This window comes from Ovis aries, chromosome 7, assembly GCF_016772045.2.
Source record: "Ovis aries strain OAR_USU_Benz2616 breed Rambouillet chromosome 7, ARS-UI_Ramb_v3.0, whole genome shotgun sequence".
In the NCBI taxonomy this organism is placed as follows: domain Eukaryota; kingdom Metazoa; phylum Chordata; class Mammalia; order Artiodactyla; family Bovidae; genus Ovis; species Ovis aries.
Window position 1 is genome coordinate 36,632,223 of NC_056060.1, and position 18,155 is coordinate 36,650,377.

The 18,155-nt window shown below is 40.5% G+C and overlaps 2 protein-coding genes across 7 annotated transcripts in view; both read left to right on the forward strand.

Moving 5' to 3' along the window:
* TMEM62 (transmembrane protein 62) overlaps nt 1–8,147 on the forward strand; it is a 45,156-nt gene extending 37,009 nt beyond the window's left edge. For all 5 annotated transcript variants that reach the window (XM_004010490.6, XM_042253055.2, XM_015096959.4 and 2 more), the window contains 3 exons: nt 2,706–2,810; nt 4,241–4,359; nt 7,303–8,147. In XM_004010490.6, coding sequence (XP_004010539.1) covers nt 2,706–2,810; nt 4,241–4,359; nt 7,303–7,629 — 551 coding nt within the window. In that variant the 3' untranslated portion in view covers nt 7,630–8,147. The remainder of the gene's footprint in view (nt 1–2,705; nt 2,811–4,240; nt 4,360–7,302) is intronic.
* Nucleotides 8,148–8,300: 153 nt separating this feature from the next.
* Nucleotides 8,301–17,692, forward strand: CCNDBP1 (cyclin D1 binding protein 1). 2 transcript variants are annotated; one of them, XM_004010491.6, is made up of 11 exons: nt 8,301–8,458; nt 8,632–8,691; nt 8,977–9,056; nt 10,815–10,896; nt 11,885–11,981; nt 12,156–12,226; nt 12,806–12,882; nt 13,236–13,516; nt 14,800–14,860; nt 16,957–17,003; nt 17,260–17,692. In XM_004010491.6, the coding sequence occupies exons 1-11, from the start codon at nt 8,350–8,352 to the stop codon at nt 17,372–17,374; spliced, it is 1,080 nt and encodes a 359-aa protein (XP_004010540.1). In that variant the 5' UTR covers nt 8,301–8,349; the 3' UTR covers nt 17,375–17,692. The 2 variants fall into 2 exon arrangements, with proteins under 2 accessions (XP_004010540.1, XP_042108991.1); XM_042253057.2 differs by lacking the exons at nt 8,977–9,056; nt 10,815–10,896.
* The last annotated feature ends 463 nt before the right edge of the window (nt 17,693–18,155 follow it).

The following is an 18,155-nucleotide window of genomic DNA, read 5'->3' on the forward strand; positions in this document are numbered from 1 at the left end:
ACATAGACTGGCGATTCGTTTCTTACATGATAGTATACATGTTTCAATGCCATTCTCCTAAATCATCCCACCCTCTCCCTCTCCCTCTGAGTCCAAAAGTCTGTTCTACACATCTGTGTCTCTTTTGCTGTCTTGCATACAGGGTCATCATTGCCATCTTTCTACATTCCATATATATGTGTTAGTATACTGTATTGGTGTTTCTCTTTCTGGCTTACTTCACTCTGTATAATCGGCTCCAGTTTCATCCATCTCATTAGAATTGATTCAAATGTATTCTTTCCAATGGCTGAGTAATACTCCATAGTGTATATGTACCACAGCTTTCTTATCCATTCATCTGCTGATGGACATCTAGGTTGTTTCCATGTCCTGGCTATTATAAACAGTGCTGCGATGAACATTGGGGTACATGTGTCTCTTTCCATTCTGGTTTCCTTGGTGTGTATGCCCAGAAGTGGGATTGCTGGGTCATAAGGCAGTTCTATTTGCAATTTTTAAAGGAATCTCCACAATGTTCTCCATAGTGGCTGTACTAGTTTGCATTCCCACCAACAGTGTAGGAGGGTTCCCTTTTCTCCACACCCTCTCCAGCATTTATTGCTTGCAGACTTTTGGATCGCAGACATTCTGACTGGTGTGAGGTGGTACCTCATTGTGGTTTTGATTTGCATTTCTCTGATAATGAGTGATGTTGAGCATCTTTTCATGTGTTTGTTAGCCATCCGTATGTCTTCTTTGGAGAAATGCCTATTTAGTTCTTTGGCCCATTTTTTGATTGGGCCGTTTATTTTTCTGGAATTGAGCTGCATAAGTTGCCTGTATATTTTTGAGATTAGTTGTTTGTCAGTTGCTTCATTTGCTATTATTTTCTCCCATTCCGAAGGCTGTCTTTTCACCTTGCTTATATTTTCCTTTGTTGTGCAGAAGCTTTTAATTATAATTAGATCCCATTTGTTTATTTTTACTTTTATTTCCAGAATTCATGTTAACTTTAGATATTCATACTTAAGATTAAATTTTGATATTTGCCTTTGAGAGATATATATAGTTTTAAAAAATTTATTGGAGTATATTTGATTTATAATGTTGTATTTCAGGTATACAGCAAAGTGATTCAGTTATACATATGCATGTATCCATTCTTTCTCAGATTCTTTCCTCATGTAGGTTATCACAGAAGATTGAGTAGAGTTCCTTGTGCTATACAGTTGTTGTTCAGTCACTCACTCATGTCCGACTCTTTGTGACACTATGGATTGTAGCACGCCAGGCTTCCCTCTCCATCACCAACTCCTGGAGCTTGCTCAAACTCAGGTCCATTGAGTCGGTGAGGCCATCCAACTGTCTCATCCTCTGTTGTCCCCTTCTCCTCCTGCCTTCAATATTTCCCAGTATCAGGGTCTTTTCCAGTGAGTCGGCTCTTCACATCACGTTTCCAGTACTGGGGCTTCATCTTCAGCATTAGTCCTTTTGATGAATATTCAGGACTGAGTTTCTTCAGGATTGACTAGTTTGATCTGCTTGCTGGCCAAGGGACTCTCAAGAGTCTTCTCCAGGACCACAGTTTGAAGGCATCAGTTCTTCGGCGCTCAGTGTTTTTTATTGTCCAGCTCTCACATCCGTACATGACTACTGGAAAACTATAGCTTTGACTACAGACATTGGTTGGCAAAGTAATGTCTGTTTTTTAACATGCTGTCTGGGTTGGTCATAGCTTTTCTTCCAGGGAGCAAGCGTCTTTTAATTTCATGGCTGTGGTCACCATTCACAGTGATTTGGGAGACCAATAAAATAAAGTCTTGTCACTGTTTCCATTGTTTCCCCATCTATTTGCCATGAAGTGATGTGATCAGGGGCCATGATCTTAGTTGTTTTAAGCTAACTTTTTCACTCTCCTCTTTAACCTTCATTAAGAGGCTCTTTAGTTCTTCTTTGCTTTCTGCCATAAGTATGGTATCATCTGCATATCTGAGATTATTGATATTTCTCCCTGCAATCCTGATTCTAACTTGTGCTTCTTCCAGCTAGGCATTTTGCATGATGTACTTTGTATAGAAGTTAGATAAGCAGGGTGACAGTAGATAGCCTTGATGTACTGTTTTCCCAATTTGAAACCAAAACTGCTATACAGTACATCCTTGTTGATTATTTGTCTTAAACATAGTGTGTTGGAATAGGAAATGACAACCCAGTCTGGTATTCTTGCCTTGAAAATTCCATGGATGGAAGAGCCTTGTGGGCTATAGTCTGTGGGGTTGCAAAGAGTCAGACATGGCTGAGCACGCACTCATGCACACATTTAGGTTGCTTCCATGTCTTAGCTATTGTAAATAGTGCTGCAGTGCACCCAGAACACTGGGTGACCTGTGACATACTTTGATACAACTTTTGGAAGTTCGTACGTTCGGATACTAAGTCTCATGGAAAACAAAGACTCGATCATTTTTTGACCATAGAATATTTATGTGTGTGTGTGTGTGTTTTGCATCTACACCATTGCTTTGAACTTCCTACCCTCTGTAATTCTAAGTGAAATAGCTTCCCCGAATTCCTGCCAACTGCTGATTTAAAGTAATGTCATCCATATTACAAATGATTTGCTGAAGATGTAGTAGATAGCCATTGGAAGTCTTCTAGAGAATATTTTAAAGAACCTGAACTTTGAATGTGTTTACTGGAGTTTTCAAATTTATTCTGTTTAGGACCACCAGGATTTACAAATTTGACATCATTTTCCCTTCATGTCTTGAGCAAACTAAATATCTCCTACTATTCTGTGTTGCTGCTGACCCTGTATACAGTGCTGGGTAAGTCATTAGGAAACCTGAGATTGTGGAGAATTCTGCCAAAGAATGTATTGAGAATTTCAACATTAGCCATTTAACATTAGCTTCTTTTCCTGGGGCATGATCTTGGGGAATACAGTCCTTTCCTAACTTAAAGGACATTTAATCAACACCAGGCTAACTTAAGGGTGCTGAGAGGACCATGACAATTAGTATTTGTGTAGAAACTTAATAGAAGATAGAAGTTCAGCTTAAATGTCATCTCCTCAGAGCAGCCTTTGATCACGTTAAAGCTTTGTCCTCTATTTCACCACACTTATTTCTTTCATTACTTTGTCAGAATTTATGAATGTCCCTTACTAAGAGTCATTTAGGAGTTAATATATCCTTGGTCTATATTTTATACTTTGAGTCCATCTTTGGACTTTTATTTCCTCATTAGTTACTCCCACCAGAGAACAGAAAGTAGTTAAATAAAAATATGACTCTTTACAATTTTGTGTAACAAGCTATGGCAGATTCCCCTTTGGAGGTTGGTTTCCTTGTTAGAAGATGGGTTGAGGCTGTTTCAGACACTTGTTTTCCACTAGGACCAAAGCAAGTGATTTGCTTCCTGACTGTAAAGGGAAACATTAGAAGAGGAGAAGCTGTTCCATTTTTAAAGGTTAAAACTTAAACTAAGATGTATCTAATAGAGTATATATAATATATATCTGAGAAAATTACCTGTGACTTTTAAAAGTTGAACTCCACTCTTACCAGCAAATGATAGTATTACATTTTGAGAAGGGAAATCCGACTGTCCCTTAATCACTCTTGACAATATAGTAGTTCCAGAAGCCTGCACATTGAGAAGGAGCAGTAAATAATAGCAGGGAGTAGAGAAAAGTCATTCTGGCATTGCAGATGAAAAATAAAGAAGTGAGTTAAGCTATGAACATGTTAACCTTGAGTATGTAGTTGATTTACAACGTAAGGATTGTGGGTCAGTAAGAAAAGGATAAAATATATTCACTAATATTAATAAGAAAGATAAGTACATTTTAGAATGATTAAAATCTTATTGCTTAAAGGAGTAAATTTCAGTTATCTGGAAGATTAAGTATGGTGTCTATGGAATAACTTTTTGCTTCTTAAAGGAAAGTTAATGCATTACTGCAATAGAATCTTCTAAAATTTGTGAATGTACTCCAGTCTGTTTCTGGAATCTATTCCAGATATAGCACTTAGGCAGTTTTATAATCTAGAGAAATCGGGAGCAAAAGAGCAGATAATTGGTTGGCTGGGATATTGGGTACAACACAGAGATTAACAGAGAAGAAAAGCTTTGCAAGTAAATGCTTATAGATGACTAGTTTCATATTTCTTCATTAGTCCTAAAATGTATCCTGTGATGTGTATAATCAGAATCATAGTTATATAATTCCTTTCCTATCCATTGCCTCTTTCAGGCCCATGGTTTGTTGGTGAAATCACTAAAGGCAAATTGGGCTGCTGCTTTTCCTTTGGGATCTTTGTTGATGGACATTTCCTACAAGGCAGTGTAACGTTTATAGTTGGAATTCTCCAGGTAAGAATTCAGAAATACAATTTAAGAACATCTTGGTTTTGCTGGCCTAATTGCATAACAATTATGAATTATATCCAAAATCCCAAATTAAATACCACAGATCATGTGTCCTAACGTACCGGCAGGGCAGTCTTTAGTATTTGGTGTTTTATTTGTTTTTAAAATGCTTTCTAAGCTCCTTCTTCCACCAGTCTTGTAAGCATCTAAAATACATTTTTGGCAGGAGGGTTTATAAGAGGTGAGAGAGGTTTTTGTTGTTTGTTTGTTTCACTGTGCTTTTTCATCTACAAACAGTGAAAGAAGAGACTTATGGTAGAATAAATGATAGACTTCAGGGTGAACCAAAATTGGTTATGATAATGAAGAAGGAAACTATTTCAGAGGGAGGAAAGGAAAAATAGACACACAAGAAAAGTGGATCAGTTACCCACTTTTGGAAGCTTTCTAGCTGTCTTAGCAGTTCATTTGTTTTTGAAAACACTGATATATTAGGTTTACATTTGGATTGAGATTTCTTTAGAACAAACACAAACAAAAATCCCAGACCTGTAGCAAATCTCTGTAAACAGGTTTGAAAACTGTTTACCTAACAATTTATTTATTGTTCTTACCTAATGGGGCTAATGGATCAAAATCTGAGGTGATGATCTGAAGTTTTATAAGAGATCCAAAAACATTGTTCAAAATAAGTTCACAGCCTCATAAGAGGGCAGTAAAGCATGATCTGCAGGGTTAGAGACAGACAAGTAGGGAAGATCTCTGCCTAGTGAACACTGACCACAAGTCAGAATATTCTGTTTAGCAGCATTTCATGTGTCGAGATCCAGGTCTAGTTCAGTTTTCTATTATATAGATGGAGGCTGTCTCTCAGGAGCATCCTTCAGTTCAGTTCAGTCCCTCAGTCATGTCTGACTCTTTGCAACCCCATGGACTGCAGCACGCCAGGGTTCCCTATCCATCGCTAATCCCTGGAGCTTGCTTAGAGTCATGTACATCCAGTTGGTGATGCCATCCAACCATCTCATCCTCTATTGTCCCTTTCTCCTCCTGCCTTCAATGTTTCCCAGCATCAGGGTCTTTTCCAGTGAGTCAGTTCTTTGCCATCAGGTGGCCAAAGTGTTGGAGCTTCAGCTTTCACATCAGTCCTTCCAATGAATATTCAGGACTGATTTCTTTTAGGATTGACTGGTTTGATCTCCTTGCAGTCCAAGGGACTCTCAAGAGTCTTCTCCAACACCACAGTTCACAAGCATCAATTCTTTGGTGCTCAGCTTTCTTTATGGTCCAACTCTAACATACATATACATGACTACTGGAAAAACCATAGCTTTGAGAGGAGCATCCTTATTCCAAATAAGATCTGAGCTTTACCAAAAGGTGGGTTTACAGTCATATTTTAATAAATAGTATACCAAGAATTGATTTTATGTATCATCTAGGTCCATAGCTCATAAATCTATTATATTTCTGACCTAGACTTCTTCTCTGCACCTCAGGTGCCTGTATATACAACTAGTATTTCGCATCTTCCTTAGATATCTCATAGGAATCTTGTATGTCTCTAACAGGACCTTTCATTTGTATCCCCAAACCTGTTTCTCCCAAGTTCTTCGCAGTTTCAATAAATTATCTAGGATGCATCTTAAGTTCTTCCCCTTCCCTCACACTTTTATCTAATTCATCAGCAAGTAGCAATGTACATGTCTTTTCTCTGTCACTGTTACCACCATTCTTACCTAATCATGTTTCTTTATTAAAAAAAATTATTTGGCTGTGTCAGGTCTTAATTGCAGCATGCAGGATCTTCGTTGCATCATGAGGGATCTTTCCTTGCAGTACTTGGGCTCTCTGGTTGTGGTGCCTGGGCTCTGGAGCACATGCACTCAGTAGTTGCAGAGCATGGGCTTAGTTGCTTCACGGCATATGGGATCTTATTTCCCCAACTGGGGATCAAACCCACATCCCCTGCATTGCATGCTGGATTCTTACAGTGAACCAGGGAAGTCCCCAATAATTATTTCTTGCCTGGGCTACTGCAGTAACCCCCTAACTGGTTTCCTGTTGTTGCTCTTGTCTCCCTAATGTCAGCTTAAAACTCTTAAAGCAGATCAGTGACATGATCTGGGTCCTGCTGACTGTCCCAAATTCTACCTACCTTATCATGTTCCAGGCTAACAGGAGAGTAACGGGAGATGGGCCCATCTCTGGGCTTTTCATTTGTTCTTCTGCCTGGAATGCTCTTCCACTGACTCATTTCTGTCCTTCAGACCTCAGAGAGCCCATCTCCCGTTGCCCTGTAACCAGTTATTTTCTTCATTGAATTTATCACCATCTGTAATTATCTTCCCCCTCCTCTTTTTTGGGGAGTGGGTTTCCTCTTTTCTGTACTAGAATGTAAGCTGTCTGAAGCATCTTTTCTGACTTGTTCATCAGTGTGTCCCTTGCCTACAGCCTTGCACAGTGCCTGTCACATAATGAGTGCTCAGTAATTATTTGGTGAATGAAAATCCATATTGTAGTTATGGTTGAATTATAAATCTTAAATCTTCTAGTTTGTATTCTAGTATTCATTATGTTACTTCAATTACAAATGCAAAGTAAAGAAGAAATATTGATATCCAAGTTCCCCCCTCACGCTACCCCCCCAAAAAAAGTACTGTATATATATGTATGTGTGTGTGTGTTTGTACATAGACATATGTATTCATTTCTACCTTAAACATTTGAGAGCTTCAACAGAAATGAAATGACACTTGCCTTTAAGATGAACAAAAGGATGCAGGCAAATAAACAACTAAGGACACAAGTGTGATTAAAGTATAAAGTATCAGTTAACCCCCAAGAGAGCAAGCAACATATTTTTAGGAGCCACCAATAATATGTTAGTGAGACCTGACCCCACCAGGGCTTAATAAGCTAATGGTTCTGTTCTGTTCTTTCCAGCTGGTGTTTTTTAACATCCCCTTGATGGGTTACCTGTGTTGGATTTTGCTGCAGCGGTGCTTTGGTCACAGCTTCAGGTCTCATCTCCATCAAGGAAAATACTTGAAAATTATACCTGTTCACCTACTTATGTTACTGCTGTACATCTGGCATATTTATTCCTGCTACTTTCTTCACGTGACATATGGCACTCTAGCTTTTTTATTCTCCCCTTTACGGACCTGGTTGACACTGGCGACACCTGTTCTCATTCGTTGTGTTTGGACAGTGAACTCTGCTAAGCTTGGAACCTTCATAGTGCAGTTAAAAAGCCATTTGAGCTCCTGAAGTCTGTATCTCCTCATCCACCTCTGTAGCCCAGGCCTCTGCCTCAGCAGCAGGTAAAAGGCCAGTATTGATGGGCAAACATCAGGGAGCTGCTGTTCCTTGGACACCTGGGAGTTGGGGGGAATTACCTACTACTGATTCTTGCAGAATGGACTGCAGAAAACTATATAATGCCGTGATTCCTCCCTTCCTCAAGAAGGTAAAGGGTTGATTTACTTTTGTGAAGAGAAAGCTTTTATCTAGGAGATCCACAGGGCAGGGGCTGGTGGATAAGGGAGTATCTGAGGCCCACTCAGTGTGTTTTTTAGATACCTCATGTAAAGTACCTAGCACAGTGTCTGGAACTTGGCAGCCTGTAAGGAGGCCACTTTAGGGACAGGGAACGTGCAAACTTGGACCTGACCCTGACTACCCTTGTTTAGTTCCTAGTCCTTTTTTCGACAGGATTATGGGCTCTCTGCTTCCTCAGTCGGGGGTGTTTTCAACTAATCAAATACCAATAAATGAATAAGAAACAACTCGGTCTGGGTCTTGCCTGTGTCGCTAGGAGCGGGAGCGAGGCGGGGCTTTTGAGAGCGGAAGGGGTGTGGCTGGGCTTCCGAGGCGGGGCAGGTTGTTGCCGGAAGCGAAACCGTGGCCTGGAAGAGGAGCTGCGACAGCGGTGCGGCTCCGGAAGCTGTTGTGGGGGCTTGGTCCGCTGGCTCCAAACGCGGTACTGGGATGGAGAGCGCAGCTGTATCTGCAGCCCCAGACCCCACCCTGGATCCGCCTCTGGAACAGCTTCGGCACCTAGCCGGGGAGCTGCGGCAGTTGCTTCCTGGAGTGCGGGGTGAGCTGACTTAGTGAGGCCGGGTGACCGCAGGGGCGGGCTTGGGTGGGAAGGAGCCAGGCCTTGGCGGCCGCGGCGCCGGGTCCGGGCAGAGGAGGTGGGTCCGGGAGGTCGTTCCGCTTACCTGTGCTCTTTCGTTTGTCGCCGTCCGGCGCACACCCCGCACCCACTAGTCGGCGAAGCCCAGGAAACCACCAAGGAGTTTGATCGGGAGGCCTTTTGGAGAAGACTCAGTGAGTGCCTCTCCTATTGGAGACTGCTGTCTCTCATCTCTTCCCTACTCCTTTCCTTCCTGCTTCCCCCCCGCCCCAGCCTCTCTGCGGGGATACTCCTTACCTATCCTTGGTATCTCCGAGGTTGAAATATAAAACACTGATTTTTGGAGGTGTTTTTGAGACGTCTCAGCGGGCATGGGTGGAGAGGGAACGCATTATCTTCAAGGTCCGTGCAGCCGTTGCAGCCTTTTCCTTTTGGCACTAACATATTGGCTCTTGCCGCCTGCTCTGTCACTCCCCCAGATGAGGCAGCTGTGACAGTGTCAAGGGAAGCCACGACTCTGACCGTAGCCTTCTCTCGACTTCCGCTGCCGTCTCCACAGGTGGGCTTCACTTTTCTAGGATTCTTGTGCTGCTCAGTATTCCTTAAGAAGCCTCTCATTTTCTTTCCACCTTTTACACTCAAATCTGGGGATTTAATTTCCTCATCTGTCGAGTAAGGTGAAGGTTCTCACTCCACAGGATTGTTCTGAAGATCAAATTGTCAAATGCAGTAGTTGTCATGGGGTAGATGGCTCTTCTAAATATTGGTTCATTCTGAGGTCCATCCTGGTTATTTCCTTTCTGGCATTTTAAAATATACTTTCTATTTGCTAAGTGTTTTCACATACATGATCCTTTTCTGACAGATGAACAGGCAGGCTCAGAGGCTCAGTTTAAGGTAGATAAGTAGTGGAGCTAGGACTTAAATTAGGTTCTATCTGATGTTTGAGCTCCACCTTTTCTATTATACTACATAATACTCTTTTGTACTGAATTATTTTTATGCTATTATATATATTATATATTATTATATTTATATATAATAATGTAGACAGTATAAGGTTCAAAAGATATCAAAGTTAAATGTGCTAAAAAGCTTATATCTCCTGTCTTTGGTTCCTTTTGTATCATTCCATATATATGCTATGCATATTCACACTTAAGTGCATATGGCTGCTGCTTTTTACACAAGTGATAATAGTTTCTGTTGAGAAATCAGCTGGTAACCTTATGGGAGTTCTCTTGTATGTTATTTGTCACTTTTCCCTTGTTGCTTTTAATATTTTATCTTTGTCTTTAATTTTTGTCAATTTGATTACCCTGTACATGCTCAGGACAGTGGTTTTTTCATTCGTAGATGAAAAATTAAAATATGGCTTTATATGAATTATATATATTTGAATCACAGTTGCTTTCTTAGGATCTCAGCACATTAATTCTGCCAAAGAATTTTTTTTTTTTTTTTGATTCCAGTCCTTACAACGTGGTATTTTTACAAAATTATATGTTTGGATGTTGAAACAATGTCACATTGGTGTAAAAGTTTCTGAGTACTCTCAATCTTTGTACCTATCCATCTCAGACTGGTGACAGATCATTTATGGACTGGCACCATCTGTAGACCACATTTTGCATAGCACTGGCTTGGAATTTAGCAGAGCAGTGAGGACAAGGAAGATAAGGGAAAGCCAGTGACTGCCTAGAAGGAAAATAGTCAGCATTGAGCATTGTAGAGTCCATGCTAATTTCCTTTAGGTATACTGAAATTCTGTTAGAGACAGAGGCAGAGAGATAGACAACTGGTTAATGGTCTAAGATAGAGCTGACAACTTTTCTGTCAAAGGCCAAATAGTAAACATTTTAGGCTTTGCAGTCCAGCTACTCCACTCTGCCTCTGTAGTGTGAATACTATTATAGACAATTTGTAAACGCATGAGTGTGGCTGTGTCCTAGAAACATTTTATTTGCAAAAACGGGCAGTGAGCCTGATTGGGCCCTTGGGCTCTAGTTTGCCAACTCCTGGTCTAAGATATGGTGAATACCTCAAAGCTGATCACAGATATCTTGGGATATAGAGTATCAGGGATGTTTTTCCTACAGTTTCTTCTTGTCTTACTGAGTTTCTGCTCAGTACTTGGTATCCAGCTAACTCCTCCCTGGTATGTGATGAGAACAGCACAGCCTGATGCATAATAGGACTTCAGAAAATGTTTGATGATGCTGTACAGATGTCTGCTCTTTTCCCCTGTAGATGGCTTGACCACATCAATCTAATCCATTTCTTTTTTTCTTTCTGAAATTGGCTTATCATCTCCTAGGAAACGCAGAGGTTCTGTGAACAAGTGCGTGCTGCCATCAAGGCAATTATTGCAGTGTACTATTTGTTTCCCAAGGATCAGGGTAAGCCACTCCATACACATAAGTGTTCAGTTTATGGGGTAGATCTTTGCTATTGTGACAGCTTATGTCCTGAGAATTTTACCTTTTCCTCAATTTGATCATGTAATGTAACTTTCTCCCATTAAGTGCAGTCAAAGGTAGTTATATAAGTGACCTCCATAAGTAAGCCTTTGTGCTAAAGTTCAGATACTGTGTTCTCATGTCCCCTGCCTTACTTGACTCTTAATATTTTTAATTCTCACTGGCTTCTCCGTCTCTAATGCATTATAATCACCACAGATACTGCTTGGTTATCAGTGCCATCCCCAGGCTTCTTCGCCTCATCACATGCTGTTTCTGAGCTCCCTTATAGGTTAAGTGGCCTCCAGCTCTGCCTGCATCTTCGTGTCTTGATTATTATCAGGTTACAATTAGAAATGAATACATGTCTCATGGATCTTCAGGGTTACTCATGTGGTTTAAACTTGAAGTGTTTTATCCACAAATGCCAGGAAATCACTGTTTTTAAAAATGTGTATTATTTTATTTATGTGGCTGTGCCAGGTCTTGGTTGCGGCAGGCGTGCTCTTCAGTCCTTGTTATGGCATGTAGGGTCTTTAGTTGCAGCATGTGAACTCTGAGTTGTGGCATGTAGGATCTAGTTCCCTGACCAGAGATTGAACCCTGGCCCCTGCATTGGCAGCGTAGAGTCTTAGCCACTGGACCACCAGGAAAGTCCCAAGAAACTACTTTTTAATGAATGAATATATGCTGTCATGGAACAGTTTTGTTTCAGATCTCTTTTGGAAAATACCACTAAGGAATGGTGGGAGGAGCAAGCAAATGACATGGGGATATACATAAGACCTGGGTTCTGTGTTGGCACTCTGGTTAAAGCATGTGGGTGCACATTACCTCAAATTCTGTAGGGCTTAGATTCTCAGGAAGACTTTCCAGACTTCTGGAAAGACAGACAGGCTGCTTAATTAGTCTTTGGGTCTGGCTATAGGCATCACCCTGCGAAAGCTGGTGCGGAGCGCCACTCTGGACATCGTGGATGACATGGCTCAGCTTGTGGAAGCACTTTACATCAATCCAGCTCAGAGGTAGTGATGCCACAGCTGGAGTTATTGGGTAATGGGGTTCTTTGTTTCTGGGAGGCGGGGGAAAGTCATTTTAACAGCAAAGTTACTGATAACTGAGATTAATGACCAGCAGGAAGGACCTTTGTAGGAAACAGGAACCCAGGTTATTGATACATCCTTATTGATTCGTTTCAGCAACCCTGAGAACCTGATTCCCTACAACAGTGTCTGGGATGCTTGCCAACATATACCTCAGATCCCAAAAGGTGAGTGAGAATAGAAAGTAGACATTGACTCTGCTGGCCAAAGCTGACAGACCTCACGTCCAGCTGCCAGTTTTGTAGTAGTATGTATTTTTACTTACGTAAAGAACTTAGTGAAATAGGTCTAGTTTATCACCAACATGAAAAGACAGGTATTAATTATTTTTGCCAGTCTTTTTAGTTCACGTAACTTCTAAATTCAAACACCCTCTGGCTGTGGCTCTGTCTGTTGTTGAACAGATGTGGTTTTCTCTTCCGGTCCTGCCCCAGGGGCAGTATTTTGGAGACACTGAAGCAGTTATGGGGTAGAGCCTGCTAGGCTAAGAGCAGTGGTCATCCAAGGGTGCCATGCTGAGAAACATCATGTGACTATTATATTTCTTCCTATGGTGAATGACAGGAAGCTTTTTAGCCCCGCTGTCTGGGCACCCAGAGGATGTATATGAGAAGAATTTTACATTCATTGCTGCCCTTGTTTACTGTCCTTGGCACTCCCTTCAGATGAGAACACTTGCTTTTTGCAGACTCGAGAATTGTTGGGATTCTCCACTAACTGCAGTGCTTCTCGTTCTTCACTCATAGATAACAAAGCTGCAGCCCTTTCAGTGCTGACAAAGAGTGTGGATCTTGTGAAGGATGCACATGAGGAGATGGAGCAGGTGAGAGGACCTCTTTCTTTGATGGTCATTGGAAGGCCTCTCTGTGTCTAGTAGATGAGGATTGGTTATAAAGAGAGAAGATATGTCAAGCGTGGACCACATGGGTCCCCCCTCACTCCCACCCTCCATCTCCCATCTCCCCCCCCCCCCCCCATGTGGGGGTGTGATTTGTACCATTCCTCTCTGTTCCATTGCTGCACTAGGAGAGTTAGAACAGCATGTGTGAGGTGATTCAGCTCTGTAGCCATTTAGAGAAATAGCTGGCTGAAGTCTGGGGACAACTCCGACATGATGCTAAAAGTATTATTACTTTTTTTTTTCCTGGCATGCACATATATCCTGTTGTATCTTAGGCTGTGGAAGAATGTGACCCTTACTGTGGCCTCTTGAATGACATTGAGGAGGACACCTCTGACAACCATGTTGATGAGGAGGATATATTGGGATGTCCAAACAATCGGGACTCATATTGGTCAGAGGGAGACCAGGAGCTCATAATCCCATGCCTTGCACTGGCGAGAGCATCCAAAGCCTGCCTGAAGAAAATTCGGCTCTCAGTGGCAGAGAACGGGAAGAAGGATCAGGTGGCCCAGCTGGATGACATTGTGGACATTTCTGATGAGATCAGCCCTAGGTAAGCGTGACCTCCACTCAAAACATCCCAGCAGCAGCATTCTGACCTCAACTTGTGCCGTCACCTCAAGGTTTTCCCCCATCTTTTTGTTTTGAAAGTTTTCAAACCTGCAGGAAAGGTTAAAAAGTATTGTAGCGAGTACCTGTACTTCCATCTAGGTTCACCTCTTGTTCACTTTTTTTTTTCTGTATTGGTTTATTTCTCTGTAATTAGATGTACCTTTTTAAAAACTGAAATAGATGTGCTATTTTCATCCCTGAACCATTTGTAAGTTGCAGACATCAGTGATGTTTTTCCCTGAATATTTCAGCATGTATTTCCTAAGAAAAAACAGTTTTACTCTTAGTATTACATTTAAGAAATTTACATTGAATATGTGTTTGTTTGTGATAGTCACTTAGTCATGTTTGACTCTTTGCAACCCCATGGACTGTAGCCTGCCAGGTTCCTCTGTCCATGGAATTCTCCAGGCAAGAATACTGGAGTGGTTTGCCATTCCCTGACGATAAAGATTATACTGAGTATAATAATATTATCTAATATTCAGATTTCCCAAATTGTCTCTAAAACGTCTTCTATAGCTTTGTTGTTTGTTTTTTGATTCAGGGTTCTGTCAAGGGGTCATACTGCATCTGGTTGTCTTTTCTTTGGTATCTTGCAACTAAAACAGTCCCTGTCCTTTTTTAGCTTTTTTTGTCATTGACATTAAAAAATTTTTTTTATTTTCTTGACATTCTTAAAGAATCCAAGTCAGTTACATTGTAAAATATCTAGCAATCTGGATTCATGTGGTTGTTTTCTCATAATTATGTTCAGGTTAAACATTTCGGCCAGAATATCGCTTGGTTGAGTGTTTCATGCTTTTCATTGCATCATGTCAGAGAGGCACGTGGTATTAGTTTGTCGTGTTTTTGGTGGTACAGCACTAACTTGATTGCTTGATTAAAGTGGTGCCTACTTTAATGGCATTCAGGGATGAACCCTGCCTATATCAGTTATTAAACTTATGGTTTCAGATCCAAACACTTTTAACTTAATTAATAATGTTCCATCCTACTGGCCAAGGGAGTTCCCCCCACCCTCAACTTCTTAGTAAAACAGAGTAGGTATGTGTTCCATAAATACAAGTTGAATTGGTTATTTATTGGTTGCCCAGTGTAAGGAACTGATGCATTTCTGGGAATTATTTCCTCACTCGTTGCATCCTTAGTTGTGTCCTGGAGACCACCTAGATGAGCTTTGTTCCTTCTTGGTTAATGGTTATTTTTTCTTTCTCCCTTTAGTGTGGATGACTTGGCTCTGAGCATTTACCCTCCTGTGTGCCCTTTGACTGTGCGAATCAATGTAAGTACTGGCTTTGAGGGAATAGCTGCAGACCTAATTGGTAGGATTTCAGTAATCACTGGTATTTCCTTAAACTGTGGGGAATATGTTTATCTGTTACACTTGGATGCAAGTACAATAGTAATGTCACCATGTTTGTGCTTGATAAATATTTGTTGAATTTGAATTCTGATAGCAATGAGCTCTGATAGTACTCTCTCTTCCATAACCACTTGGGTAATTGTTTAGAAAAACCCAAAGACCTTAGAGGGGCTTCCTTGGTGGTGCTTACGGTGAAGAATGCACTTGCCAGGGTGGGAGACGTAAGAGACATGGTCTGATCCCTGGGTCAGGAAGATCCTCTGGAGGAGAGCATGGCAACCCACACCAGTATTCTTGCTTGGAGAATCCCATGGATGGAGAAGCCTGGTGGGCCACCATCTGTAGGTGTGCAGAGTCAGACACAGCTGAAGTGGTTTAGCGTGCACACACCCAAAGACCTTAGAAAACCATGCCTTGAGAGAAAGTCTTAATTAGAACAGTGCTTTAGGATTCTTTCAACATGAAGTTATAAGTTTCTAATTTCCAGTATAGGCAAAAGGTGACTACTCTATTTATCCTAATAGAGAATACTATAATACAAAATATTAGAATATATTTAATATCTATTCTAATTCTATATCTGTTCTCTATTCTAATATCAACATGTGATCTAACCATGAGTGGTCATGAAGGGTTAAGCTTTTTATAAAAATCTGATTTTATTATTTTCTTTGAAGTCCTAGGTCCTGTGCTAGCATTCTGTTCTCTTATTTTTTATAAACTTTATTATTGTGTCTCATTTTATTGGAAAGAGAAGTAAAATTGCAGATAGCTTATATTTTACCATCAGATGTATCAGTCCTAATAATATTTGGTAAATTAGATAGTGGAAATTATTAATAGAGTCATCAAATGTATCTTCACAATATGGAAACACCTTAGAGTAGAATTAGGATCCTTTTGGACATTATCTTTTTTTTCACATTCACTTTAAAAAAAATTGACTTCTGAAGAAATAAACATCCTTAGTAATACGCCATGTCAGTTACCTAAAAGCAGTTTTAAGGAATGCATGGTATATTGGTAGGATACATACAGCCTCATGTTATCTTGTTATTGGTATTCTTAAAATTTTAAGTTTTTTTTTTTAAAAACCCAGTTGTTTCTGCTGTATATATCCTGAACTGTCAGCAGTTAGGACAAATTTAGGTTATATTTTTCCTTTTCTTGTTTTCTTTAAAAAAAATTTAAATGTAAAAAAGCTTATAAAGATGCTATAGCAGCAGTATTAATAAGATTTTGCTAAATAGAAAAGAGTCCATGATCCTGCCACCTAATCAACATTTTTGTTTTTGATTGTTTACTCCAAGGTTTTTTTTAATGACTTCTTATTACTTGAGTATTAAAATACTGTAATATTTTAACTCTCCTCCTTCCTTTTTTCTCACTTTCACTTCTTAAAAATTGACTTCTTGTCCCAGCTCTGCTGATAGTTCAGGATATGTATAGCAGAAACAACTGTTGTTTTTCTTTTTACTTACGAATTTTAAGAATACCAGTGACAAAATAACATGAGGATGTATGAATGCTACCAGTGTTCCATGCATTCCTTAAAATTGTTTCTGGGGTAACTGACATGGTGAATTGCTAGGGATGTTTATTTCTTACGCCAGTTTTAAAAAAGTGAATGTGAAAAAAAAGTGGGGGAAGAGAGCTAAAGTATTAAATATTTTAATATTCAAGTAAAATATTTTAGCTCTTCTCCCCCCGCCCCTTTTTTCCTCTTTTCCGTTTTTTTCCTCCTTTCATTTTTTTTCCCCTAAATATTTGTTTTATTTGTTTGGCTGTGCTGAGTTTTAGCTGCGCCCCAAAGTATCTTCGGTCTTTGTTGGGGCATGCAGGATCTTTTAGTTGTGGCCTGTGGGGTCTACTTCCCTGACCAGGGATTGAACCCAGGACCCCTGCACTGGGAGCTCAGAGTCCCAGCCACTGGACCTCCAGGAAAGTCTCCTCTCCTTTCCTTTTTGTGGTAGGGCTCAGGGTGAGTAACTTCTCTTGTTTCTTTTTTTATCTAGTCTGCAAAACTTGTATCCGTTTTAAAGAAGGCACTGGAAATAACAAAGTGAGTATGAAGACTTATCCCCAAATAGCTTTTTGAGAATAAGCCTGTACAGCCATTCTCAACTCCCAAACCCCCATTTCAAAGAGTAGAAAGTGAGTGTAGTGTTTTCTTTCAGCTTTGCTTATGGAGCAGCTGAGTTTCTGCAGAGAAACTTGCCCTCTTTTACTATAGTTTTCCCTGTGCTCTCTTTTGAGGATAGGTCTTTTCCTTGACAGTATAATAAATTTAACTTCTGTTTTTCCCATTGCATTTGCAGAGCAAGTCATGTGACCCCACAGCCAGAAGATAGTTGGATTCCTTTACTTATTAATGCTGTTGATCATTGCATGAACAGAATCAAAGAACTCACTCAGAATGAAGTTGAATCATGAATTTTCAGGCTCATTTGAACTCTCTTCTCTTTCTTACTGTCACAGCCGAGCTCTGATGTCTGCTTTTAGAATGGAGCTAGGATGCTTTCTGGATTGGAAGGGAGTTCCTATCTATACTTGCTAAGAGACACAATTACCAAAGTTTGGTGATTAGGCCAAACTGGCAATTATTTATAAACCATAAAAGAGTATGATATATTTTTCTGTGCTAGATACAAAAGACAGTTACACGAGTTTTTGTTTTTGAGTTGCCTCTCAGAGATCCCTGGGGAAGCTGCCTTATTCCCTATTCAATAAAATGTGTCATTGTCAAAGATATATTTCAGCATGTTACTGTATATAATTATTCTTACCAGCAAGTTCTTTTGAATGTTATTCCAGTTTGTTCCATTACTATATTGGTGTTGAAGGGCTTTCCCAGTGGCTCAGCGGTAAAGAATCTGCCTGCAGTGCAGGAGATGCAGGAGACAAGGTTCACTCCCTGGGTTGGGAAGACCTACTGGAGAAGGAAATGGCAACCCACTCCAGTATTCTTGCCTGAAAAGTTCCATGGACAGAGGAGCCTCACAACAGAGCACACACAAGAGAGTTCTGTTGGTATAGAGCTTGTGAAAATTACTAAGTGTGTTAGTCGCTCAGTCACGTCTGATTCTTTGCGACCCCATAGACTATAGCCTGCCAGGCTCCTCTGTCTTAGCGATTTTCTAGGCAAGAGTACTGGAGTGGTTTGCCATTTCCTTTTCCAGGGGATCTTCCCAACCCAGAGATCAAACCTGAGTCT